Source organism: Pristis pectinata, chromosome 28, assembly GCF_009764475.1.
Source record: "Pristis pectinata isolate sPriPec2 chromosome 28, sPriPec2.1.pri, whole genome shotgun sequence".
In the NCBI taxonomy this organism is placed as follows: domain Eukaryota; kingdom Metazoa; phylum Chordata; class Chondrichthyes; order Rhinopristiformes; family Pristidae; genus Pristis; species Pristis pectinata.
The window spans coordinates 14,340,187-14,368,110 of NC_067432.1; the positions used below are offsets into that span (position 1 = coordinate 14,340,187).

Below are 27,924 nucleotides of genomic sequence, written 5' to 3' on the forward strand. Positions count from 1 at the left end.
TATTGACCGAGCAATGATCAAGGGCGCGCTATCAAGAAAGTGTTTCCTAATTTGATTTATTAAGTGCGGCATCTTTTGTCACGGCCTTGTTCAGGAATCGGTGTCTTTGCAAACATGGAAAAATAATAAAGGAGGCTTGAGTGCAGGAAATCTCCGGACGGGTGGTCAGTGAAATGGAAATACCTGATCTCTTTCTGATTTTTTTTTTGTTGAGTGACGCAGGTTGGGAGAGAGCTGACGCACAAGCCTAGATTTGCATGGAGTCCACCTCCTGAGAGCTGTCAAAGAGACCAGCGCCAGCATCCATCGCTCCAACAACGCCACGTCCAGCTACTGTTCCTTGGCGCTGTCCAGGGTGCTGAATCGGACGCCGAGTTAATCTGTACAAGCTCTTCCTGCTGGAAAGCGCCGGCGAAGGATCTCCATTCCCCCCTCTGCTCGGCCAGCATCTGCGCGATGCCTTCCAAATACACTGCATGGGTACTCTTCTTGCAGACGATTGCATTGGTGTTATATCAGATCAATGCATTTCCGACGCCCGAAGGACCGCAAGGTAAGTCCCATTACAGATGCGGTAAAAGAATAGCACTTCATAGCATAAAATAGAATATGAATCGCGAGTGTAGATGATCACCTCGGTGGCTTAAACCACTGGAGTTGAACTTACCGGATGCGTTTTCTTCAAATATTCAAATGCTGCGTCTAAGCAAGTCCTTTGTGTCTCGGAGTCCTGTAGGTAGGACGGTGCTGGGACACTGTACCCTAGGGTGCTATTGTTTTCGATTCATCCGATTTTTTTTCTCGGTAAATCTAGTCAGATTGCTCCCTTTCAGTCCTGAGTTGTGAGCTGTAATGACATTGATTTCAACTGAAATTATTAGAGTATTTTTCAGCACAAGGTTCCGCGCCGTTCCAAAGATCATTGTTTTGGTTTAACCCAGCGCCCTGGTCAGCAGCCGAGCCAATTCCATCTTCGGTCCGGTTCGTGGAATCTTGGAAAATTTACAATACCGAGGGAGACCGTTCGGCCCGCTGTATCTATACCGGTTGGATTGAGATATTAATCGGTCGGCGTGATTTATCCGCACTGGAAATATTTCAGTCGCATTTGTAGAACAAATTGAGGATTTTACTAAGGGGCATACTTCACAATCAGTGTTTGGCTATCAGTTCACGGCGGATTGAGGCCAGTGGTTGTGGGATAGACATTTTAATCTTCAACTAATTAAAAATCGCTGAACCATCGTGTGACAAGCATCGCTGACAACGTGAATACTCGAATCCGTAGAACTGCCACGGTATAAATTGTAATATGCAAATAGACTAACAGTCACACTAATATTAGTAACATTATTTTGGCCACGGTAGGTAGCATTGAGACTTAGTGACAATTTCTTTTTGTCAAATAATTGGTAAGGACTTGCTTAAATCAGATTTACAGGCATTAAAGTTTCAGTTGCTTCCACCCATTGCCAACGTGGCACCCATAACTCCGCACTCATAGCCAACGTGGATAAAACGTTGTCCTTTGGTAACCAATGTCTTTAGGGTCTGCTGGGCATCCCAGGAACAGAAATGTGCATTTTCTCCACACATTCTGCTCACACTTACTCTATTCGTTTCAGACAAAGCTGTATCTAACCGGGAATTATCAGCCGAAAGACCGGTGGACGAACAGGTAAATGATGCACTGCTGCTTCACACGTGAGCTTTGATTGTGGGTTCATCCACTATCCTTCATTTGGAAGTGCTTCACCTGTTCACTGGTGATGCCGTTCCCTTTTTATAAAAATCTGACTTTAAAACCTCCCTTGCAGTCATTAGTGGTGCCCAAATAAATCTAATCAAGTCCTTTAGAGATATTTATTGTTGAACGCCACCTGATGTGGATAGATATTACATATAATCATCTCTTCTGTTTGGGAATATCTTGGATTTGTTTGGGAGGAATGTCCTGGTTACTTTTTAAGTTTTACCCTTCTCTCTCTCTAGATCGCGGAGGCTGGACGAGTCGGTCAATCAACATCTACAGGTAAACACAATGTTGTTTAGATCGTTTATGCAGACATTCAATCTCATTTTAAGTTACCTTTCGCCCCTGGCCAACGTATCGATTTGATATCCTTACAGAGGACAAGGTCCCGCTGCAGAATGATTCGTTTGCAGATGACTTCATGCTGCTGAAATCATTAGCGGAAAAAGAAAATGAGAAGGAAGGTTACATCGACCAAAACTCTCCGAGTGACTCCTTTCCTCCCCCCGTCAATGTAGATTCCACCAAAAGCAGGAGATTGGCGGAGGATTATGATGATTCTACAAAAAGTGCAATGGATTACAAAGATGAAGGTCTCATCCTATTACTGTCCTTTCATTTGCCATTAATGATATATTATCTTTTCATATGGATTAACTTGATCTATATATGGACTAGGCTTGCTGGTTATAGACTTATGATTACTATTTAGCAGGTTCTAAAAATACACACTATGCCTTAAAATATAATATGTGATCCAACGTCATTTTTCCTTGTAGATGACCCCGATGGTCTACACCAACTGGAAGGGACACCTTTAACAGCTGAAGATATTGTCCAGAAAATCGCCAATAGAATCTATGAAGAAAACGACAGAGGAGTGTTTGACAGAATCGTTTCCAAGCTCCTAAACCTAGGACTGGTAGATGTCTAAAATTTAAGGATATATTTACAACGCAGTCAAAAAAGAAAATACATTTAATACCTTTTGGGTTTGCAGGGAGAAATTAACAGGGGACTAAGCAGCAGGGTAATCTTGCATCAATTCTAATGCCTGATTGAAAATCTTACTGAAGGATGATTGTTACCTCCCTGACAGTTCATTAGTGCGTTATGTGTGCCTCAGGGAAATTAGGGGAAAGCTGCAAGAGAATCATACTTAATTTACAAATTGACAAGACATGAACAATATAAACTGAATACAAGAATCAAGCCCATGGAAAAAATCCTTTACCCTCCCGGCTCCCCTCTCCCCCAAATGTAACATTAATAGCTGAGTATCAATTATTACAAGTGAGCAGCATCATGATAGTACAACTTCATTTGAACATTTTCAGTGCATGTCTGCTTTTGGTGTTTTGTTTCCTGCATTAAGATATTCAACTAAGAAAACTGATAAACATGCACTGTGTTCACAGACAGTAATCCACGTAAGGAAAGGAAAATGATTTTGTGATTTTGCTGCTTTTTCTCCTTTGCACTTCCCGACTCTGAATCTTTTCTGGGCTCTTTTCGGTACTTTTTCTTCATTCTCTCTCTGTTCTAAAACAACATTTTCATCCTTATGTTTGCTATAGTCTCATCTGCCTTTCTGTTCTTTCCTCCTCTTTGTGAGTTCACTGCTTGCTCCTTTCCTTTGCTCTCAAAGGTTGGGGATTAGTGAACTTAGTGATTTTCTTGTCTGTGTCTGGTTTCAGTTAAGTATCAGAAACATTAAAAATCTCAACATCTTTAGCAATAATTGAACAACATTAAAATTCTGACCTGAGCAACTTAGATGCACTCATAATAATTATAGGAACCAACTTTGCACTTCCATGATTTAATATAGATCCCTCAGTTTAATTACAGCTGTAACTCACTCAACACACCCAGTGTCTCAGCAGGGAAATATACCACACTGTACCAGGTGGGAAGATCCAAGAGTCAGCTCCTGCTTTCTGCTGAAACAGGAGCAGGGTGCCTGATCACTATCCAAGTAACTGGGAATATTGGCCAAGAATTTCATCAGTCTCATATGATAACCAGTCCACAGATAACGAGCTGTTCAAATTTCACAGGTCTGTTTGAATGTGATACTGGACAGTTCTTATTGATGATGGAATGGCACAGGACAAACTAATGATACATAGAGATGAGACAATTGGCAAAAAATAGGAAATAAAAATAGTATTGATATTTATACCTGCATCTATGACACTGTCGATATGCTCTTCCAACAGATAACAGAAAATCAGGCTAACAACCTAGAGGATGAAGTTGCTGCTGCTCTGCAAAAAATTATTACTGATGAAGCTCGTAAGAATGAAGTGAGGGTTCAAAATGGTGATTACCCTGTTATGAAGACAGATGAAGACTTGACTGAAGGAGAAGGGGAGGAAGAAGTGGTAAGTTCATTAAAGTAAATTACCAAGATGCATTCCTCACCTGCATATAAGCTCCCATACAGATGGTAGTTATATATAAAGCTTAATTGTTTTACTATTGAAGAATTACATTCGCCATCTTATTATTTACTGAAGTGAAATATGTTCTGGCAGTACTCAGTCACACAGAAGTTGCATTGACCATCCATAACCAAACACCATCAAAAATGCCTAGACACAGAATGAAGCATGGTTTTTCAATATTCTGAGTTTGACCACCAAATTGCTAACTCGTGTTAACCAAGAGGACCCCATGTATAGCACCCATCCTGAGCATGGTTAGATGATTGTAGTTTAGTAAAAATAAAAGTGCTAAAATGGATGCCTGCAGGGAAGGTGGCATTGCCTAGTATTTCCACACCTCATTGCCCTACTTTGGCTTCTCCTGGATAGATGTGAATGTGTGCATCCAATGAGAACAGCAGCAGACTCTGTTGCAGTGTTTTCCACATGGTCACTCATTGTCTTGGGTCATGAGTGGAAGATACTTCAATGTTCTATTAGAGGTAGTATTAGAGGGAATGATCTGTCTGGATGGCACACAAGCAAAAACTTTTCACTGTATCTAGGTACATGTGACAACAATAAACCAATTCCAATTCTAAGAAGGTGATTAGTGCCTGTAGACCCCCACCCCCTACCAGGGTAAGGATTTACATTTTCAGGAAGAGGGAAAAAACACACTGGAAAAAAATGATAATTGAGAAGGAGCACGAGCCAAAAAAGGGATAAGTAAGTCATTATATAACCTAATAATTCACAGTGAAAAATAATACTTGTGTATTACAACATCAGTGGAGTGGATCTCATTATTTGTCCAATGGTGCAGAACTATACTGAGGAAGTGAGATCAACAAGCACCACTCATTGACTGCTGTTAGAAAAGGAAACACAAATATTTACTAAATGCCAGAATCTAGGAGAAAATGCTTCTACAGATGTATAATAGTTTATTCATTGGGAAAGCCACAATGTTTCCTCCTCAAGTTAGGCAAGAAACCACAAAGGATTTCTTCATTCATGAGTCCTTGGCAAGTAAATAGTGCAAGTTCTATTATCCGTGAAGACTGGATAATTATCTTCATAACTTACAGAACACAGGAAATACATTAAAGTAATATAAAGGCAATGAAAAAACTATTTATATAAAAGCTTTCCCTGATTAATTAGTTTGACATAAAATGTTAGGCATCAGCCATGGCTCAGTGGGAAATACTCTCAACTCATGGGTTATGCATTGGAGCTGCAGTCCATTGTCACAAACACACATTCCAGGCTGACATTCACTGAAGTATTGGGGGAAGGGAGGTTGTTGTAGATGCTCAGATGCTCTTTCTCCTATGTCAAACTTCAAACTGACCACATTTCCCCTCCTGGGTGACAACTAAAAGCATCACATGGAACTGTTTGAAGCAGAGCCCGTTTTCCTGATCTCCTTTAATCAACTTCATAAATGGATTACCTGGTAATTTTTCCTACAGTTGGTTGCAGGTCTTTGAATGTTATCCACCTTTAACAGTGTTTCCCATTAACCGTGACTGCATTTCAGAAAACATGCATAGTGTTGACTGTGATGCACTCCTGGGCATGGAAAGGCTGTGTAAATTCCTATTTGAAGGCATTTTTTCTTCTTGGATTATGTCTTCAGTACAGTAAATATTCTGAAAAAGAGAGACACACTGGAACACCAACATGACTACCAACTGAGCACCCTCTCTGAGCCAAATCTTGCAGAGAGGTGATGGGCAAGTCTAATGATTCCCCCATAGAAATGGAAGGAATATGCACATTAGACTTAATGTCTTACTGCATTTCTACACAGATTATTTTGAGTGGGAGAAACTTCAAAACAGGTTCAGTCATTGCCCTCCTTAATGGAAATGGTGATCAATGTAAGAGAAAATGAATCTAGCAAAAAAAATTGTTTTGTTTTACAAGTTCTGATATTAAAATTTTACTATCTGCATTTATATGCACCTTCTGCTGCTGATACCTGACAAAACCCTGTGCATATTGAGTTTGATTTTGGAGTGTGGTGCCAAATTTCATTGGGAAACTATGTGCAGAGGTTTAAGGAAAACGTGAGAATATAGATCAGTGCTAAAACACTATTTTTTACACTTCCCAAGTCAGAACCTTGTTGGTGACTGAGAGAAAGTAAATCATGCAATTGTTCTCAAGAATTCTGCCAAATCAAGTTTTAAACCAACAGCAAGAGCCACCAATGTACTTAACTTGATTCTTCTCAAGACTGTGGGGTGCATCTTCCCAGCTTATTATTTCTCCATGATAACCTGGTTAGGTTAGCATCAAGAACATTCCTCAGTAGAAAATTGAACTCAAATAAAACTATTCCATTGCACTTCGTGTATTCAACTGCCTAAGGTTATTCTTTAAAATTATTCATTTTATGGGATGTGGGCAAAACTGCTAAGATCAGCATTTATTGCCCATCCCTAAGTGCCCCTGAGAAGGTGGTGGGAAGCCAGTTTCTTGAAGTGCTGTAGTCCTTCTGGTGAAGGTGCTCCCACAAAGCTGTTGGGGGAAGAGTTCTGGGATTTAGACTCAGCAACAATGAAGGAACAGGAATTTATTTCAGTCAGGACAGATGGGTCTTGGAGGGGAATCTGCTGCTGTTGGTGTCCCAATGCTGTCTTTGACCTTCTTGGTGGAAGATGTTGGGCATTTGGGAGATGCTGGAGACACAAGAGACTGCAGATGCCGGCATCTGGAGCAAAAAAATTGCTGCTGGAGGAACTCAGTGGGTCAGGCAGCATCTGTGGAGGGAAAGGGATAGTCAATGTTTCAGGTCAAGACTCTGCATCAAAACTGAGAGTGTAGAGGGGTGATAGCCAGCATAAGGAGAAGGAGAGAGCTGTGACGGGACCTGGCAAACCTCCTTGCCTCTTTATACTGGCTATCTCCCCTTTACACTATCAGTCCTGGTGCAGGGTTGATGATCCCTTTGCCTCCACAGATGGTGCCTGGCCCACTGAGTTCATCCAGTAATTTATTTTTTACTTTGGGAGTTGCTATTGGCCTAGCCCAGCTGCAGTGAATTTTGGAGATGGCACACCCTGTGGCTTTGGTGCAGCAGAAATGAGGAGAATGAATGTTTATTGTCCCAGTCAAATGGAATACTTTGACCAGATGGTGTCAAACTTCTTGACTGTTAGTGGAGCATCCAGGTACTCTTGACTTGTGCTTGGCAGATCGTGGAAAGATCTTAAGTGTCAGGAGATGAGTCATTTGCTGCAAGATACCCAGCATCTGATCTGCTCTTGTAGCCACAGCAATTATGTGCATGCTCCAGCTGAGTTTCTGTTCAATGGCAAACCCCAGGATGTTGATGCTGGAGGAGCTGGTGACTGTAATGCTCTTAAATGTCAAACATAGGTGGTTAGACTTTGTCTTGGAGATATTCATTGCCAGGCAATAGTGCAGGCATGGACTTCATTTTCTGAGGAGTTGTGAATGGAGTTGAACATCATTCACCATCAGTAAACATCTCCATTTCCAATCTTATAATGGAAGGAAGGATGAAGAAGCCATTGGGGATAAGACACTGCTGTGAGGAAGTTATGCTCTGGGTCAGGGATGATTGACCTCCTACAACCACAACTGTCTACCTTGCTGCAAGATATGACTCCAATCATTGGAGTCATTTCTTCTTGATACCCATTAACTTCAGTTTAACCAGGGCTCCTTGATTCCACACTCAGTTAAGTTCTGTCATGATATCAAAGGGAGTCTCTCTTGCCTCAGCTCTGGAATTCAGTGCTTTGCTCCATTTTTGGTGTGATAGGGTTTTGAGCTCGGTGGTCCTGGTGAAACCCAAACAGGGCATTGGGTATATAAACGTTTTCCATGATTTAAATGCTTTCTGATTTCACTCTGTGCAGCCTTGTGCTGATAAGTACGTTTTTGTGAGAATTTAGCATTATCCCATTTTCTCACTTTTTCCACAGAAAATGACAAAACCTACAAAGAAACAAAGTAAGTTTGTGAAGGAGGAGAGCTACAGTGCTCCGGGCAATACTTGGCACTTCAACAATAACAAGAATCAAAGAAGCAGTGCACTCACTGCTGATGGTATGGAAGATCTTCAGTACTTCCCAAACTTCTACAACCTGCTGCAGAGTTTGAACACAGGTAATTGAGATATCAGGATGGATTCTGCAATGGAATTAATAATGAGCAAGTAGTGTTCACAATGTGCAAACTAGGCAGCAAATTCAAGCCATTGGAATATGCACAGTTCAAAGTGCAAATATGGGGTTGCTGATTGAGATGCCCTGGTCCTGCAAGAATGGTGTCCTTTCTTGTTTGTGCTTTCAAACTCCTTGGAAAAAAAATACTTTGTCCAACATAAGAACATTTTTATCAACATGCTCTCATTTCCTGCCTATGGTCTCTCTTGCACTGAGAATTAACTTATACAAATATGAAGCCTGATTCCTCAGTTTTTATTTATTGTGGGATAGTTTTTTTTAAAAAAAGTAAATAATTTTGTTTTACTTTTCCTTTCTAGCCCTCTCTCCTTTACACCTATTAATTTCATCTCTGTACCTGATTTGACATTGAATTAAATATTCTGATTTATCTTTCACTGTTGACTCTGCACCTCAATAATTATTCTTCAGTCTGGTTGCTTAAAGATGTATGCAGATGCTCAGCTTGTTCTCTTTGGTCCTGGATCCCTTCTTCAGGGTGCTGCAACTTTTTCACTTATTGGCCAATGCAAACCCACAGAAGATCAATGTCAAGTGCAAGTTGAACATATGCCTGGCACCATTCATTCACTGCCAAGCCCCAGTATGTGGCTCACTAAACTCAAAATCCATGTCATTAACTCAATTATTAAAGAGGTGCAATTTTAACGTCAGATTGTTGTGCAGCCACTTGAGCTAGTTTCAGGAAGTGATCACACAGTTACTGAAAGAACTTAACAACCTTTTTGCAAAAATGGAGTTCTGCATCTATCAGTATGACTACATAAAAGTGATGGGCAATTTTACAACACATTGTAAAGTGATGTATGCAGCAAAAAAAAAGGAAGCAATATACTCTTCTGGAATCAATATGTTTGTGTTCTACAACCACAATAATATTATTTTAGGCACTAGCCTTCAGCTATTTAATTCCTGTATCAACAGCTATTAAATCCCTGTATCAAAAGCAATTAAGGAATCTCAATTAAAACATCTCTTTACTGTTCAAAATATTGACTTGCACAATTGAAATCTACATCAATATTCCTTCTGGATTGGTTTAAAACTTTTTCATGTTGCAGATTTAACCTCATACACTTCATTAATTTTTAATTTTACAGAGCAAGATGCAAAGGAAAAGGAAACATTGATAACTATCATGAAAACTCTGATTGATTTTGTGAAGATGATGGTGAAATATGGAACAATAAAACCAGAAGAAGGTGTTTCATACTTGGGTGAGAATACATTTTAATTATACATTGATTATACTGAATCTACACATGTCTAGTGATCAAGAACACAATGGAACATTACCTGCAAATGCAACAGGAATATGATCCCAGTGAACTCTGCAACCAGCCGTGAATGAAATATGTAACATTAGTCCTTGTTCAGTTACACTTGAAGGTCAGATAGAATTATTGGAAAGTTTCCATTTAAAGATTTTGTATCTCTCCCAGGAAACTAAACAGACTCATGAAAGTTATTTGTATAGAGTCTGTTAAAAGGACTGCACTCAATGGCTCAATAGTCCTTTCCCACTTGATAATTTATGTTTGGAAGTTTGAACTGTAGAGTTTACATCTATCGAGTGTTTTCATAAATAGTGCTATCACAGCATGGAATGCTAAATTACCTCTCAAAACAAGATCCATTTTACATTCAGCGTTCTAGAATTTGTTCCAAAGTAATGCAGCAGAAAGTTAAATTTTATTTTGAGGTCACTATTACTATAATGATCAGGAAGTTTTAAGCCAGGTCATTTTCCCCTCCCCACCCATTTTTCACTGTACACTCTGCACAGGCAATTCTTTTTGTCAAATGGCAAAACAGAGAGGTCTGTCTTTATAATACACATTTTCCACAGACAGACACTGGTTCTTCAGCACCATGTTCTAATCTATTGATGAAGGCTTGAGGGAAACATTGCTCTCACAAGTCTGCACAGAGGATTAAGTTACAATGAAACAGCAGAAAAAGAAATTAAGGCAAAAAACTTTGATGAATTTAAAGAGGAGTTGGACAGATACATGGGGAAGGGAATACAATGATATGCTGATTGAGATAGATGAACAGGGATTGAGAAGAGACGTGTAAAGCATAAGTACAAGCACAGTCCAGTTCAGCTGAATGGTCTGTTTCTGCTGGAGATTCTATATAGTTCTGTGCAAGAACTATGGCTCTTTCCCCAGGATTGATACCGACAGGGCACCATAGGGATCAGTACAGCGCCTTTGACTGTTCACAATTTATACTACTGACACTGAAGATGAGACAGAGTTTGGTATACCCAAGATTGCTGATTATTCAAAGGGAGCTGGGAAAGTGAGAGAGATGCAAGGGGTCTGCAAAGGGATATAGATAGGTGATGCAAGTGATCCGAAGGATGGCAGATTGAGTACAATGTGGGAAAATGTGAGGTTATGGAGATTGGCAGGAAGGCTAGTGAAAACAGAATAATTTCTAATCAGTGAGTAACTAGTCAGTGTTGATGTGCAGGGGGATCTTGGTTTGATTATTCATAAAATAAAAGAAGTCAGCTTTAGGGTACAGCAAGCAATTGGGAGGTTAGATGGTACACGGCCTTTACTGTAAGGAAGTTAAAGTGCACAAGTGAGGAAGTCTTGCTGAGATTTTACAGGGCTCTGGTGAGACCTCCTTTTGAAGATCCCGTGCAGTTTTGGAAGGATAAACAGGAGCAAGTGAGTGTAGATTCATCAAATTAAATCTGGGGGGAAGGGATTGTCTACGAGGAAAGATTAAAATATACTTACCGGACTATACTGCCCTGTACTTACTGGAATTTTGAAGAATGAAAGATAATCACATTAAGACCTCCAACTGAGAGGGTCAATGGAGAGTCTAGCATTGCCTCTGGGTACAGTGTCAGCCATTTAGTTCAGAGATGAGAACTTTTGTTTTAAAACACAGAAAATTACAATGTTTTGGAACTCTCTACCTCAGAGGTTGATAGATGGGCAATTATTCATGACTTTCAAGGACAAGATCAATACATTTTTTAATCACTCAGGGAATTAAATACAGGTATCAGACAGGAAAGTGGACTTAAGGCAGAGAACCAGCCATGATCTTATCATAGGGTGGAGTGGACCCAAGGGAACATGTGCCCACTACTGCTTCTATTTCTTATGCTCTTATGATGCAGACAAAATATTAAATAATACAAGTAAGGCAAAGGTGAAGAATTCCTCTAAAGTCATGACAAGCAACAAGGGTCTGGAGAGGGATTGGTGGAGGGGGTTGGCGTAGTGCTTGGGCCGTATGCCTAAAGGACAACCTAGTTCATAGATTTGGAAAAATATCTGTATGCAGAGAGTAAACTGTTCCTGTCATAATTTCAGTAGAATCTTATAACTAACAATTATTTTCAGAATTTCATCTTTTTACATTGTTTCCATTTACATCGTAAACAGTGCAAAGGCAGATCTTAAGTGAAACCTCAAATTTATTTCTTCATATAATTTTAGACTTGCTAAATAATACATGCATTGTTTTCAATGGATCCATGCATATTCTTTATTATTTCAAGTTTCTTTTATCAGGTTTATATTTCCCAATGTAATAGATCAAAATAAAGTGAAGTACGTGGTAAATATTTATTGTTATAAAAAAATGCTATATTCCTGGATCCTGTTTACATATAACAGGTGAGCAAACAGTTGTATTATAATTAGTCTTACAAATGCCATGATAACTACAACACATACAGTAATAATTCACAATGTTTTGTTTCAAACTGCGCAAGCAATTGAAAATATTTTACTGTTTGACATGAAGTAATTCATTCAATTTGTTAATTTGCATGCATAATATTTAACTACAATCAATATATAACATATTAATGCACACTTTTTGTTTAAACAGAGAAAATAAAATGAGCAATTAGGTCCCAATGGCAATAGTGCAAAACCTCACAAATGTTGAATACTGTACAAGGCGAGGCAAATCAGAGTCCAGTGTATGGATGGCAACAAAATTAAGTTTTAAAAGCTTAGAGGTTGTAGAAGGAAAATAATAATAAGTTATGCAAAAGGTAGTTTTTAAGCACTGCTAACAAGAGCACAAGCCTGGATATTAAGCAGTATTAAAGGAGCAATGAAGGTTAAGTTCTCAAGGGTATTAAACCATAGTACATCTCAGAGCACGTCTTGTTCTGCTAATGCAGTCTGTTGGGTCAAAGATGAGTTACTTCCATCCCAGTATTTTGAAGAGTGGAAGATGCTTGTGTGCTATTTCTTTTAATGTGTGGTAGCCATTACACACCAACTACTACAGTGGTTTGGAGAGCAAGGTCTTGATCCAGTGGCTAAGTAATTCAAGGCAATTAGAGAGCAGGATCTGTTGCACACGCAGGTGCACGCACACAAACACACAGACAGATACATGCCTATGCCCATTCCAACCACACACATTCACTTATGTGGACTCAAAGACCCTCTTACACCCCCACACCCTCCAACTGCCCCATCCTCATCTTCTCGATCCTCCAGGTTCCCCTTCCCCTAACCCCACTCCTTCAGTCCATCTTCTCCAACATCTCCTTCCCACCTCTCCCCGACTCCCCCCCCCCCCCCCACCTTTCACTAACCAAGTATGACTACCACATCAAGCTGTTTCCTCTCAAAACAAAAATGACAGCTATAAATGGGCATTGGTGTGCACTAGTGGGAAAATAACTAATCAGGATAAAGAGGAGAATTGCTCTGAGGGCAAAAAGTCTGAATTCATGGCCTAACTTTTAACAAAATAAGAGAGGTGGCTAGAAAGAGTGGCCTAGGGTTGGAAAGAAATTGCTCACAGATCTACTGCTCCTTCTAAAACTGCAGACATTTGGGACTTTAAGTGACTGCTTGAAAAAGCTTTAACTAATATTGAAGCAGAAAATGCTGGAGATACCCTGCAGGTCAGGCAGCGCCTGTGAAGAGAGAGTGGAACATATCAGCAATTGTTTGCTTCTCGAGCTTTCGCTGATAGTAGGCTCACTTTTTCTGTGTTTTAAATCTTTTCTTATTTTAATCACATTCAGTGGTAGCAAACATCATGCTTAGTGGTTGGAATCATTTACTGAGCTAGGCACATTAATTGTTCCTACGTTAACTGCTAAGTACATGTATTTTTGAGTAAAAGATTTATCCCGACTGATATAGAAAACTGTAGGTCCACCCACCTCATATCCTCAGAATGAGATTCAGGTTGGAATAAAATTAAAGCCAACAACACTGTTATAGTTACTCAAAATACAGCCACCAAAATGCAACAGGAGCTGTTACTGCATCCTCCAGCATGTGGAGCAGTAATTCAATACAGAATCTAGAGTTTGTATTAGTGTCTGTATAACACAGCCCCCAAGGTATGCAATACTTAACTCATCGCTGGACTGCAGACATTTAATCTGATCCATTGGTTGTGGGATTAATTAACTATTGTTTACAGTTTGTGTTGAGCATCTAATCCTGGGGTCATTCAAGACACCTGCAGTGGGCAGAGACCAGTGTGGGTTTGGACCGTGCCAACCTCCAATAATGATTGAGCACAATTAGGATGCAGGCACATGTGTATAATGAGCATATGTTTGAAGAGTCCCTGTAAACATAGTCAAATTTAATTTTTTTCAATCTCCTGTTAAATCTGATTAAAAAAAGAGACAAATAAAAGGTTATTGAGAGAAAATGACTGGAGCTAAAGTTGAAATATTGTGTAATAAATGCTAATATTTTCCTGGTATCCTATCTCTAAGTGTGAGGAAGTGTCAGAAGACTTTCCTGAGATATAAGAAAAGAGCAGACTCGTACTTAAGAAAAAGTTAAGAGAAAATGGAAGCTGTTGGTATAAACATATAGTTCTCTGAGGGATGTGTAGATGAATTTTAAAGTGATATGGTGGTATCTTATTGAAATTACTGGCGAATAATTCTTTATGTTCCTCCTAATATGCACCTTTATGGGATTTGATGTGCTGAGCTATTCATTTTCCTGCTGATGGTCAACTTTTACTTTTGAAAAGAAACTGGAGCTAAATGTGAAAAACCATTGGAAACCAATTGGAGATAGCTCTGAAAATGGAGGATTCCATCAGAGCACAAAGCAAGAATGTTTGATAGACAAAAAAAGATGTATAGTTAAACATTTTAGAGGAGAAAACAAAGGGGGAAAAAACTAAACAGTCAAGCCACTGAGAGATCAGCAGATTGTGTTCCTCAGTTGTCATATAGTGTGTCTACAGTTTTACTCTGTCAGTCACATTTCTAGGGGTTGAAAAGGTTGAAAAGACGTACTTAGGGTGAAAGATCAACCCCTTTAATATTTTTTCAATGAAAGTTAAAGTCATTTAAAATACTGAGGAGACACAAGAGACTGCAGATGCTGGAATCCGGAGCAACAGACAATCTGCTGGAGGAACTCGGAGAGCTGCATCTGTGGGAGGAAAGGAATTGTCAATGTTTCAGGTTGAAACCCAGTCTTGCTGCAGGGTTTTGACTCGAAACGCCAAAGATTCCTTTCCTCCTGCAGGTGCTGCTCGACCAGCTGAGTTCCTCCAGCAGATTGTTTGTTGCTTCATTTAAAATACTATTGTGTACTTCTGGCAAGTGTGATTAAAATAAGGCATTGCATTGCTGAAGATTAACTGCAATGTTAAATTGGTAAATTGGTTTATTATTGTCATATGTACCAAGGTACAGTGAAAAACGTTGTTTTGCATGCTATTCATATAGATCATTTCATCACAACAGTGCATTGAGGTAGTACAAGGGAAAAGCAATTATGCAATGCAGAATAAGGTGTTACAGTTACAGAGAAAGTGCAGTGCAGGCGGACAATAAGATGCAAGGCCATAATGAGGTAGATTGTGAGGTCATCTTATTGTACTAGAGGACTGTTCAATAGTCTTATAACAGCGGGACAGAAGCTGTCCTTGATCCTGGTGGTGCTTCAGATCTTCTGCCTGATGAGAGAGGAGAGAAGAGAGAATGTCCTGGGTGGGTGGGGTCTTTGATTATGATGACTGCTTTACCAAGGCAGCGAAAAGTGTAGACAGAGTCCATGGAGGGGAGGCTGGTTTTCGTGATGTGCTGAGCTGTGTCCACAATTAATGTATTAATCTGTACAGCATACAGAGATGAGGAAGGCAGAGCGGGGTGAAACAGCTGTTTTCTCAGTGTATTTTACTTTTCACATATGTCTCCAGTTTCTCCAGTAAAGGAAAATTTATAGATTGGCACATCAAATCCCACAAAGTCCTATATTAGGAGGAATATAAAGAATTATTTGTCATTAATTTCAATTAGCGGCCAGCATATCATTTTAAAATTCAACCCCAAGAGCACAAAGGAATATAAAGATACCATTGATAAATATAGAGCAGACTTATTTTACTGGAATAGATATCAAGTTCATATTAAATATTAATTTTATTGATTAAAAAAGCTTTGCAGTTGAACCTTTAAACCAAAGGATTTTAAAAGAGCTATCTTTCTTTAGCATCATAAAATATGATGTGTTTTAACTATACAGTACTATCTTCTCATTTACAATTGTGTGCCACTTCTGGACTAAGTATTGAGAAGCAGAAAAACAAACATTATATAAAATATTGAAAGATAGTTCATGTTTTGGTATTTGCTATTTCAACCTATAGTTAAATAGGAAGATTGCACCATCATAGCCATCCCCAATATAAGGCCTAAGACTGCCAATTGTCAGCTTAGCTCAGTTGGTAGCACTGCCATTTTGTGCCGGATGCTTATATATTTGAGGCTCATTTCAGGAGTTTGAGCTCATAATCTGACCTGACACAGCAATGGACTATGAGGCAAGGTTGCTTTGTTAGAGGAGCCTTCACGCAGAAAGGACTTTAATCTGAAGTATAAAGTACTTGGTCTATTGTATGATATACTCTGCACAAAATGACACTCACAATTGTCTATACAATGGCATTCACTGTACTTCAAAGACTTTGAGTACTGCTTTTGAGGAGGAGAACAATACAAGAAAGTGGTATTCTTGGATATTCAGAGTGCCATTGACGAGATACCACATGGAGGACCAATAGAGAAGATTAAGTCCTATAAAACTGGTGTTGGTATTGGTTTATTATTGTCACTTGTATTAAGGTACAGTGAAAAACTTGTCTGCATACTGTTCGCACAGTGCATTGAGGTAATACAGGGTAGAACGACAACAGAATACAGAGTAAAGTGTCACGGCTACAGAGGAAGTGCGGTGCAGGTAAACAATAAGGTGCAAGGTCATAACAAGGTAGATTGTGAGGTCAAGAGTCCATCTTATCGTATATCATTCAATAGTCTTATAACAGTGGGATAGAAGCTGTCCTTGAGCCTGGTCGTTTGTGCCCTCAGGCTCCTGTATCTTCTGCCTGGTGGGAAAGGGGGGAAGAGAGAATGTCCTGGGTGGGTGGGGTCTTTGGTTATGTTGGCTGCTTTACCGAGGCAGCAAGAAATATAGACAGAGTCCATGGAGAGGAGGCTGGTTTCCGTGGTTAGAGGAAGTGCAGCACATGTAATTACAATTAGAATTTAAGAGCAGTTTTTCCTTTAGGTTGTAAATAGGTACAGGTGTTGCACATCATTCTGCACCACTTGTTTACAGGATAAGGGCATTGCTAGCAAGTCCAGCATACATCGCCCATCCCTAGTTAATCGCTGGAGAGGCTTCAAATCTGATACAATGCAACACAGATGGAAACAGGCTTTAGGGGATCTAGAATGAGAATATATCAGGTATAAAACATGATGGAAGAAACTAAGGATGGAGCAGAAGAGTCTTTATTTCCACTAAAGGTTGTGAGGATGTGAAATATTCATCTAGAGCTTGACAACTGGAGCAGACGATGTGTCAACACTCAATGATAAATTAGATAGATGGCTATAGGAAAAAGGAGAAAAATGAGTTTGGAGTAGAGAAGACAGATACAGTGTGATGGATAACTACCAATGCAGAATGCTTAGGTTAAAGTGGAAGTATTGAACTGTAATTTATATACAATTCTAAATAGGTGAAATACAGAGACAATTGATAAGGCATTATGTAAATATCAAATTAAATATCCCTCATGCACATTCAGGCTTGATAATGGACTGATATATTTTTGAAGATTGCTTATGTGCATCAGAGTGACAGAGAATGGAATACTTCTGATTTCCTGCACTGAGAATCAGGGAAGCACTTCCAACCCAGCCAACGGACAAATTCAACGACCAGCAATGTGTCTCGGGCACAATCTCAGACACCCACAAGCTCAGCAATTCTATATTCTCCACACCAACCACCTCGGCAATGTCACTCTGGAATTCAGTACTGAGTGAAAATTTGAAACTCTTTTGTTCTGTAACCCCATGCCCATGAGAAACTTCACCAAATCAGCCAATGCCTTCAAAAGGTAAACTGAAAAAACAAATTGGGCAGGAAGCTTGAAGCCATTTTGCCCATCAAACCTCAGTTTCTTGAATATTAACTTTTCCCATCGTCGAATCCAATTGTGTTTTAAGTAAGCTTTATTTTTGCATTGTAATTTATTCCCAACGTTTAGCTATCCAAACACTAATTTTTTTTTGTAGAATTCCTACAGCCAGAAGATACAAGTCTTTTATCCCATCTCTGAGTTGGATTTGAACTCAGACATCAGTAATGAAAGGGATACTAGCCTTAACTATTTACCATATACATCTTCATTCAGATTTAATTGATTCCTGTAACATGATATAATAACCCAATGAATATGAGTTGGTTGCATCTGACAGCCATAAGAAACTGTAGCAAATGCCAATGTTCTGTTTATGTTCTTTTGATAAAATATATAAATCTTAAATAGAATGTACTTGCTTTCTAATATGTCAAGCTGACGTTACACGTTTATGGACTCGATGTTTGAATGACAGCTTACTATTTAGTTATACACGGTGATATATTTTCAGTAAGGATTTATGGAGATTAACAATATTCAAGGAAAGTTCATGTTCAAATCTTGAAGCACTACAGTCTTGATTGAAGTTAATGTACATTTTGGCAAAACAAAGGAAAATGACTGGGAACAATACTCAGTAATGCTTAGAAACCTGCCTTGTATTCAGCAAACATGAATAACATTGGTCCTGACAATCAAAATGTCCCAAATACATGTTCTCAGAATTGTTTGAGCAAGATTAGCAACTTGCACTGCAAAAACTAAATGGTCAAACAAATACTTTTACCATAGGATGCCAGTTGCTATGGGAACCAATGTGTATAGTATAATCTTATGGCGATCCAGTAAATAAAAGCATTAGTTGCTAAGGTACTGGTCCTTTATTTATCTTCAGACAATACCTCTATTTAAGATTCAATTGATGCTGAATAACTACAGCGATTCAGCTGTTATTGGAAATTTAAATGTTCTGCCTTTAAACAATGGCTTTTATTTCAATTTGTAGCAGTGACATTTACATTAGCAGTTTTCTAAATGCATTTAATTTACTACCAAGATTAACTTTAAACCGAAAGGTGAGGCGTGAAACTGAGTTTGAGATGCTATCTTTCATCATTATCAATTAGCCTTCAGCTCTCAAAAATTTGTAATACTTAATTGAGTTAAAATTGAATTACATTATTGTACCTGTGTTAGATAGGGAATAAATTCCTTTCACATAGAGTAGGGTATTAGAAAGCTGAAAATCATCACAGATAATATATTAGAGCAGAAGGCTAAATTAAGACTGCATAACTGTTTGGGATGTACAGTGTAGGAATTGTCCCTCCTGAAGAAGTGAACATTTATTGGGGAAAACGACACCAGTGTAATCTGTTGTCCGGAAAAATGTGTCTGTTACATTGTCAGTACAGATGGGGATGAAGCATTAAACAAAGTCTGCATCTTGAACCCTTGAGTATTAATCAGGACCCTGGAATGTCCATCTGTATCAGCCTGATAAATCAATCTGAAAACACTTGGTATTGTTAGAGTAACATTTATTCCTGAAGGTCTGGGAAAGGCATCAAGATGAAGTTAACATCATGCGATTCTAAATGAAAAGATGCAGATTATGAGTTGGCAACTGAACAACTACAAAGCTTGCACGTGATCCAGAATCAATTGTTCATGTTACACTGGGATTACATGAAAGCGTCTATTTTTAGACTGGGGTAGAAGAAAAGAAACAAAAGGATCTTAATAGGTCTCATCTTTGACTAATATTCAACCAGATCATTCATCCCAAATTGAATTAGTTTGCACCAGTTTATATTCATTGATTGTTTTGAATAAGGTATGGATTATTTGCTATTTATGACCAAAGTCACTCTCCCTTTTCTGCAGAGAATTTGGATGCAATGATAGCTGTGCAGACAAAAAGCAAGCTTGGTAAAGTCAAGCCCTATGCCATAAATAAGGAAGCAGCAGGTAAATTTGTGGTCTAAATTTAAATCTATTTTTGTAAGATAGTTAAAACCATTCTTCAAGGATTGTTTTCTAATATTATTTTATTGAAATAAGATTTCTTTGCTTTCTATAGATACTACTGATGACTTGGACAGCACGAAGAACTATCTCGTAAAGCAGGACAAAGAGACTACAAATTCTGAAGACTCCACAAAAGAGGAAGTGGAAAAAACTGAGAACTCTAAAGGTACACAGTTCATGGTTATTTAACAAGGCCCGTCAGACTGAATCAATCCAAATGATTGACTTCTCTTGGCATGTCTTTTGAAGAGTGAAATAGAGAATGGTTATATAGGAGATGGCAAGCATGTCATTATAAAAATAGAGTGAAGTATATTTTGGAACCCTGTTAAATCACCGAGGTGCTACAGCCACATGTACAAGTCTGATTATATGGTGCATCATGATAAAGATCCTTTCATGGAAGCCTGGCGTAACATAAAATCACAGTTAAGTTTAGTAGGGTGCAATTACCAACTCTTAGTCTTCATCTCCTTCAGTTGGGGAAATGGACAGAATGCTACACTGCTAAGCAACAGGTTACATATGAAAATCCCAAAGCTGACAGAACAGTAACAGCTTCAAGAGGATCTCACCGTTCTCCTCTGATTGAATGTTTGTCCATTATCTACAGGCATTTTTGAAAAGCGTTCCATCAAATTTTTCAATAATTCTCTGCACTGCTGGGTATTGTGCTCTGATCCATTGTATTCAATCTATGAACCATAAGTACAAATAAAGGATGGATCTTTTAATGCACAATGGATGCCAGACTTAAGAGGCACCTTTTTGTTTGAGATTGCTGCAAATGACACTATAATACAAATAAACTGATGCTTAGTGCTCTTTTTATTGCACCTTTGAAGCAGCAGCTTCTCAAGTAGAGGGCAAAAGGCACTCAGCCACAACACTGTTGCGTTCCCTGGGTAATAGAAAAGTTAGCTCATTTTGCATCTGAGTAAATGCCACCCTGTTGAAAAATAAGTCAAGGGCAGAGCACAGTAATGGTGTGTTTTATTTGTATTCCTGGACTGTGTTCTAGGCAGTGATGTAAATATGTAAAGCCTGCTTTACTATAATGCATGACAATAAATGATCACAGTCTGATCACGGTAGTGTAGCGGTTAGCGTGATGCTATTACAGCGCCAGCGACCCTGGTTCAATTCCGGCTGCTGATGTAAACAGTTTGTACGTTCTCCCCGTGTCTGTGTGGGTTTCCTCAGGGTGCTCTGGTTTCCTCCCACATTCCAAAGACGTACGGGTTAGCAAGTTGTGGGCATGCTGTGTCGGTGCCGGAAGTGTGGCAACACTTGCGGGCTGCCCCCGGAACACTCTACGCAAAAGATGCATTTCACTGTGTGTTTTGATGTACATGAGACTTATAAAGATATCTTATCTTATTATGATATCCAAGAGGAAAACAAAATTGAATTGTGAATAGTAAACAGCTTTCTGCCATTTAGAATGCAAAAGATTTCAAGAATACTAAATTCCAAATCTTGTTTGCAAATATGAGTGAGATCTGCCATTACTTATCCAGTGACATTTTTAGAAATAACAAGTGAAATAAAACATTGTTTACCACCTACCCTATTCTGATTCTCAGAGAGCTGTGCACTTCAGAACTTGGAAAGCTGGTAAAGAGGAAGAACCTCATGACAGCAAAATGTAGTATAATATACTCTGAGTTCTATCAATCTGTGATTCATCAACAATTCAAGTGCATAAACAGTTTGCAGTTTATCACAGGCAAGTGTAAAGCTAGGTTCTGCAGTGGATAGTAGAACAGATTAACTCCATTAGGTTGTAATTTATGCTGCTACAATTTGGAAACTACCATTTGGGTATCTCCATTTATGTTGATTCCACTCCAAATGTAATAGGATTCTCTTTAACAGGCAACATTAAGTATGTGAGGAGGGATGAATATTCTGGAGGAATATTGATTAGTTGAAGGATTAGAGGTTAAATGAATGATACAGTTCACAGTGGGACAAATTGTCAATGAGCTGTCAAAGGAATTGGTATGTTGGGTCATGGCCACAGCACGTTTTGCAATGATATCTTTGAAAAACATCAAGTGTGAAGTTTGTTTGCATAATGGTGTTAAGACACCTTTGTCTAGTATTCGCTTACTAATCAGAAGATCCAGATTAAGTAATGATTTACACAAGTTTGCAGATAAACCTATCAACAGCTCCATTTTGGAGTTGGTGTGGACCCATGGGATTGGAATGCATGGAAGGAAATTGAAATAATAAATGACATAATCAAAGCAAACTGTCACAGCTACTTTGAGTTCAGATGAAGGGTTTTGACCTGAAACGTTGACTGTTCATTCCCCTTGACAGATGCTGCCTGACCAGCTGAGTTTTTCCAGCAGTTTGTTTTTTCCCTCCAGTTTCCACCATCTGCAGTCTCTTGTGTGTCATAGCAATTGACTCATTGAAAGCAGAGTAATGTGCAGAGAATGGATATAACTGTTGTGTTTTTAGTTGTGAGGCATAGATAAAAAAAGGATTGCTCAATGCCTTTTATCCTCGTTATGCCTTTTGTATATCAGGGGGCTGAAATACAATCAAAACCTGCTGAAAGCACACAGACAAGTCAGCATCTGAATTACTGCGGGGGAGTCTCTCTGCCCAAAGCCAACCTATTCTTTTTGTAAATATTGTCATAGAGTCTTACAGCACAGAAATAGGTCCTTCTAAATATTGATTAACTTACTATGTATTACCAGCAATTTTTTCCATTTCAAACTTTTAATGCCATTATACTCTGTCACAGAATTGTTTTCTAGAAGCTCATTTGAGCCTTTTAGCAAATTACACTTTTGACAATTTTACTTCTGTAATAATTCATTATTCAAGGATAGTCATTTACAATTTGTTTTCCAGTACATTTCTAAACATTCAGTTAATAAAGATGTACATTGCACACATTGTGTAATGAGAGTATTCACTTTTAAAAACAACAATCTCTCTCAAGTAATAATAATGCCCAGAACTACTATATATGAGGAGTGAGCTCTCTCTGGATAATTGTGTGAGGTTGGGCTTTTGTAATGGCCATTATTGCATGAGCTAGAGAACAAAATGCTTGTTTGAAGTCTTACTCGGAATTCTGCTTGTGGCTGACCTAAGCAATTCCTGTAAGATGCACTCCATCCAATTCCCAGAGGTGCCTACCATCTGCTTTCTGAACAAAAGCTGTTCTGCTACAGCAGCTAGAGGTCACCATGGCTGTTTAAGAAAATAAGTACACATTGTAAATTCCCAGCACAGAAACCATTGCTATTAATGTAAAAAGTTGGAATTGACAATTGTAAATTCTAGCATGATTAAAAGATAGAATTGCATTGCTACATTTTTCATTAGCTGTTCCATTATGTATCTGAAATCTATTAAAACATTGCTATTTTGCACATATTCATTCTAAAATCAAAACAGAAAATCTGGGAAATTCATAGTATATCAATCAGTAGGCTGAAAGAAAAAATGTCGATTCTGATAAAGGAGATTATCTATCTCTCAATTCTATTCTGTCAAGTCTGCCAATGATAACTTGGTTGGTATGGACAATTTGGGCTGAAGGGCCTGTTTCCATGCTGCATAACTCTATGACTCTAAAGAACCTGCATTTAAATAGCATCTATTGCAGCCAAGAGGATCCAAGGTGTCGAGAAGCAATGAATTGTTTTTAATGTTTGTTATGGAAGCAAATGCAGAAGTCAACTGGTACACAGGATTCTACAAGCAGCACGCAAGATAATTTGTTAAATTATATCAGTAGCATAGATTGAAGAGTATTTGACACTTCTGCACTGATTCAAATACCTCTATTAGTCTTTTTACATCCACCTGAACAGGTGAATGGGCACCAGCTGATTGTCTAATCTAAAAGCATCTCTAAAAATACAGAATTCTCTCATTTCTGCATTCATTCTGCAATGTCTCAAATCTGCTAATCTACAAATTCTAAAATGGATCTTGAATCCACAACCTTCAGAAATGGTGGTAACAGTGCTACCATTCATTTAAACAAGCAACAAATAAAACCTGTTAACCTTCTACCATCTAAATAATGATAAATGGAGTTGACTATCATCTACACATTGAGTGAAGTTGTATTGTGATCAAACGTAAACCTACATAAAAGTAATTCATCTCATTAAAATGTAAAGCTTGCATATTATCAACAGAACTAATTGTTTCTCTTGCATTGGCTTGTGATCCTTCAGTGATGTCAGATGCTATTTAGTCCCCACAATCATGAGCTTATTCATAAATGAAGCTCCTAATCAAAGCACCACTGGGGCAGAGGGGTAGCATTGTTGAAGAGTCAAATCTACAATAAAAGAGTATAGATTACTTCAGCAGAATACTGAGGCACAGAAAGTTCCATGGTTTACAGAATAAAATATTTTACAAATCAAACACATACAGAAGAAAGATTGTTTACATAGGATGGAACTGTTTTGAACCTAATATAGATTGACAGCGTAAGGATCTGTTCCTTTATCACTTGAAATGTACTAAGGGCAGTGAGTCATTGGACGAGCAACTCAGGTTGGCGACGATACCTCCATAAATGGCTATTTATAACACATACCACTGAGGGATGACACCAGACCAGGGATAACCTTATATTTGCAATTCTCCATTCGCTGTCCAGTTTATTAGCAAGACTACTAAAACTACTATTATTTATAGTTTCAAAATAACATTTAATGAGTCCAGTGATTTCCCCACTTTTATCTGTAAAGTACCATGGCAATATGTTCAAACAACACACACAAAGTGCTGGAGGAACTCAGCGGGTCAGGCAACATACATGGAGGGAAATGATCAGTCGATGTTTCAGGCTGAGACCCTTCATCTGGACTGCTGATGAAGGGTCCTGATGAAGGGTCTCAGCCCGAAATGTCGACTGTTCATTTCCCTCCATAGATGCTGCCTGACCTGCTGAGTTCCTCCAGCACTTTGTGTGTGTTGCTCCAGATTTCCAGCTTCTGCAGAATCTCATGTCTCCATGGTAATATGTTCGAAAGCTGGTTCCATTATTTAAGAGTATTTCTGAAAGTTGCACTGAAGAAAGATTTTGGGTAGGGTAATGTTGAAAGACAAACATGAAATGAATCTTGTTATACCCACTTCTATTTTACTATTAGAACCTCTTTGCTGAGTGCAGCAACCTAGTCACAACACATTGGTAGTGGAATGAAAACTGAAATAAAGTGCACTCTGTCATTTACATTATTTGCACATGATGCAATGTTTGCATGTTTTACTTGAGCTAGGTCATAATGATTTAAGAGTACAAACCTTTACTGTTTGTTCTTGTCTGTTTAAACACTAACAATGACAAATTGTCCTAAATACTCATTAGCTAATGGAACTTAATACCTCCCTTTTGATCAACAGGGTTTGACAAAACAGAAACGTACCTTTCTGCGATCAGAAAGAATATTGAGTGGCTGAAGAAACACAAGCAGGAGAATGGGGAAGGTAAGTTCAAAAGTATTAGGATCAACATTTGTTTTCAGCAGAATTTTACATTTGACATTGAGATAATATGGTTAAGGCCAACTTTGCAAATCAGATTACTTTTAAAGATCCATTTGTGGGAAGAAATCCATGCTGTTTAGTTTAAGCTATGGATATACAGAATCACATCCCCTTTCATACCAGATGTGATGCACTACACAAATTAATTTGCAATTCTTATTAAACTCTGAACCATCAGAGCAACATACTTGCCTTTGGGCATTATGTGTTTCACTATCTCCACTAAACTTCATGCATCATAAATAAATCAATCATACAATGAAAGAAATCCAAAGAAATCCATTCCTCTCTGAGAAATTTTTAACAATATTCCCCAGGGCCACTTTGTATTGCTTCCTATAGTATGTTATATTGCTTTTTTTTTGTGACTGCAAGAGGCTTCTAAACCAAAATTTAAAATAAATCATTTCCAATAGTTCATTTCGTTTTTATCCCAGCCAAAACATCAATAGCACAGCTATTTAAAACAAACCTTTACTAATTGGCACTGCTTAAACCCAGTCGTTAAGAATACAGTCAACGTTACCCTCTTGGCAGTTAGATGTAGGTACAACTGCTCAGTGCAGGTGTGTCCTAACTCCCCATATCCTCAATACTATTCTTTCTTCATCTCAAGCATTGAATGAGCTTGGTGCTAAAATATGTTTTCTATATCTTACTACAGGGTATGACCTTCAGAAGCTGCGTGACATCATTGATCATCAAGTTGACACCTATGTACAGAAAGGAATCCTGGAGGAAGGAGAAGGGGATGTCATCAAACGCATCTACAACAGCCTGTGAAATCCTCCAGCGCAAAAGGGAAGTGACCCTGATCCTTCAACAATGGCCAGCATTATAAGTTTACTCAAATATAGTTTGTATTAGTCTATTTAATAAGCTTTATTTTTCCTTGGCTGTTCTGTAGTGTCAAGCAGATTCTAAACTGGAAACAGGGATAACTTGGGCTGAAAGAAATAACAGGTTGGGTGAGGGAATTGATCCCACATTCCGAGTGGAGATGCCGTGTTGACTAACAGGGATGGGCAGATGGTGCTCCTTCAGTGCTCCTCTCAGCTCAAGGCACAGGTTTGCAGCTTCACCACAGCTAATGTAGTTTCCCTGTTTCTGAAAAGAATCTGCTAGATACACAACAGGGCTATTGCACGTGGTAAAGCTTTCAAACCCTAGCATCCATATTCAAAATGAGGAATTATACCAGAAGCCACCCACCAACTGTTAAAACTGCAAACTCCACCACCTCTGATGCACCTGACAGTTTGGTTAGTGAAAGATTTGTCGGATGAGTGCAAGGCCTGGATTCACAGGAAATGATGTGTGTGCATTGCTTTTCTTTTCCAGTTCAAATTTATCTCTGGGCTCTATGTCATCTCTTGCAATGATACTTGATCTGATGAATTTTCAAATTATACCTTGAAGTCTCCTCTTTTGCAAAGAATTGTGGTGAATTAATAAAAGATTGGAAGAGTTCCCAAAAGCTTGTTGGGATGTAAACAACTTCTAATGCTTTTTCCTCGTTTATGCTCTATGCCAGTAAATTGGCTTGTACCAGAGAGTTTGATTGGTGTATTGTTAATTTCAAAAGTAACACTGACTTTTCCTGCCAAGAAATGGTTTCTAAAATTACAAAAGTCACTCAGGTGGAAACACCTCTCCCCACTATGACTTTCCAAACTGATTTTAATGTATTGTGATTGCATCACAAAATGACATTTATTGTGACTGTAGAGAGTGGGGTGGGGGAAATGTGATAAATTCAGTTATCTGAATGGATTACACGTGGAATCTTGGATCCTTTGTAAATGATTCCCATTCATGTGGTTGTCAGTAAATGCAAGAGGTATTTGTTCAAGTGTAAATATTTGTTAAATTTTCAAATTCGTGTAAAAATGCTACAATTAAATGGTTTGAGTTTTCTTTACAAACTTAACTTGCCCTGGAATAAGAGTGATACTGACCGTCAATTCAAAATGGTTTTCCCCCATTCCATAAATCTGGGAAAAGCGTTTCTGAATCAGTAACACATCAGATAGATTTTAACTGTCAGCAATATCATAATCACTTTAACAATACAAAAAAACTTAATGGTAGCAATTCTCCAGAGAATGTTGGATAAAGACAAAATTATCTAGCTCCAGGTTCCTACTTTTTCAAGATTTAAAGGTCTGAAGATTATGTGAAATGAGTCTAATCAACATCGATCAAATGCTAAATTAACACAAATTCATAGCCCAAGTCGTCAAGATGACAGATGTATTCAGTGGTTACAGGATGACGCAGGAAGTGGATGATATACCTTAAAGGAGGCCTAGAGTTGTTTTCCAAGGATTAGTTCACTGCATGGAAGAGGGAGGTTTTCTTTGCATTGAATTATATTATACTTAACCAGAGTGTCCGATAGTGATAGTTCCAGTCTCCACCTGCATCACAGCAGTGATTTTAAAAATTAATGCTCTTCACTTTCTCAAGTCTTGAGATGTTAAATAGAATCTGAGAGTAAGCTGAACACATT

The 27,924-nt window shown here is 38.5% G+C and overlaps 1 protein-coding gene across 1 annotated transcript; it reads left to right on the forward strand.

Moving 5' to 3' along the window:
• scg3 (secretogranin III) lies at positions 1–27,342 on the forward strand. Its single transcript, XM_052040446.1, has 12 exons — positions 1–553; positions 1,626–1,678; positions 1,993–2,032; positions 2,131–2,346; positions 2,533–2,675; positions 3,976–4,140; positions 8,148–8,331; positions 9,512–9,628; positions 19,722–19,805; positions 19,918–20,031; positions 25,269–25,352; positions 26,077–27,342. Exons 1-12 carry the CDS (start codon positions 457–459, stop codon positions 26,193–26,195), a joined length of 1,416 nt encoding a protein of 471 aa, XP_051896406.1. The 5' UTR covers positions 1–456; the 3' UTR covers positions 26,196–27,342.
• The last annotated feature ends 582 nt before the right edge of the window (positions 27,343–27,924 follow it).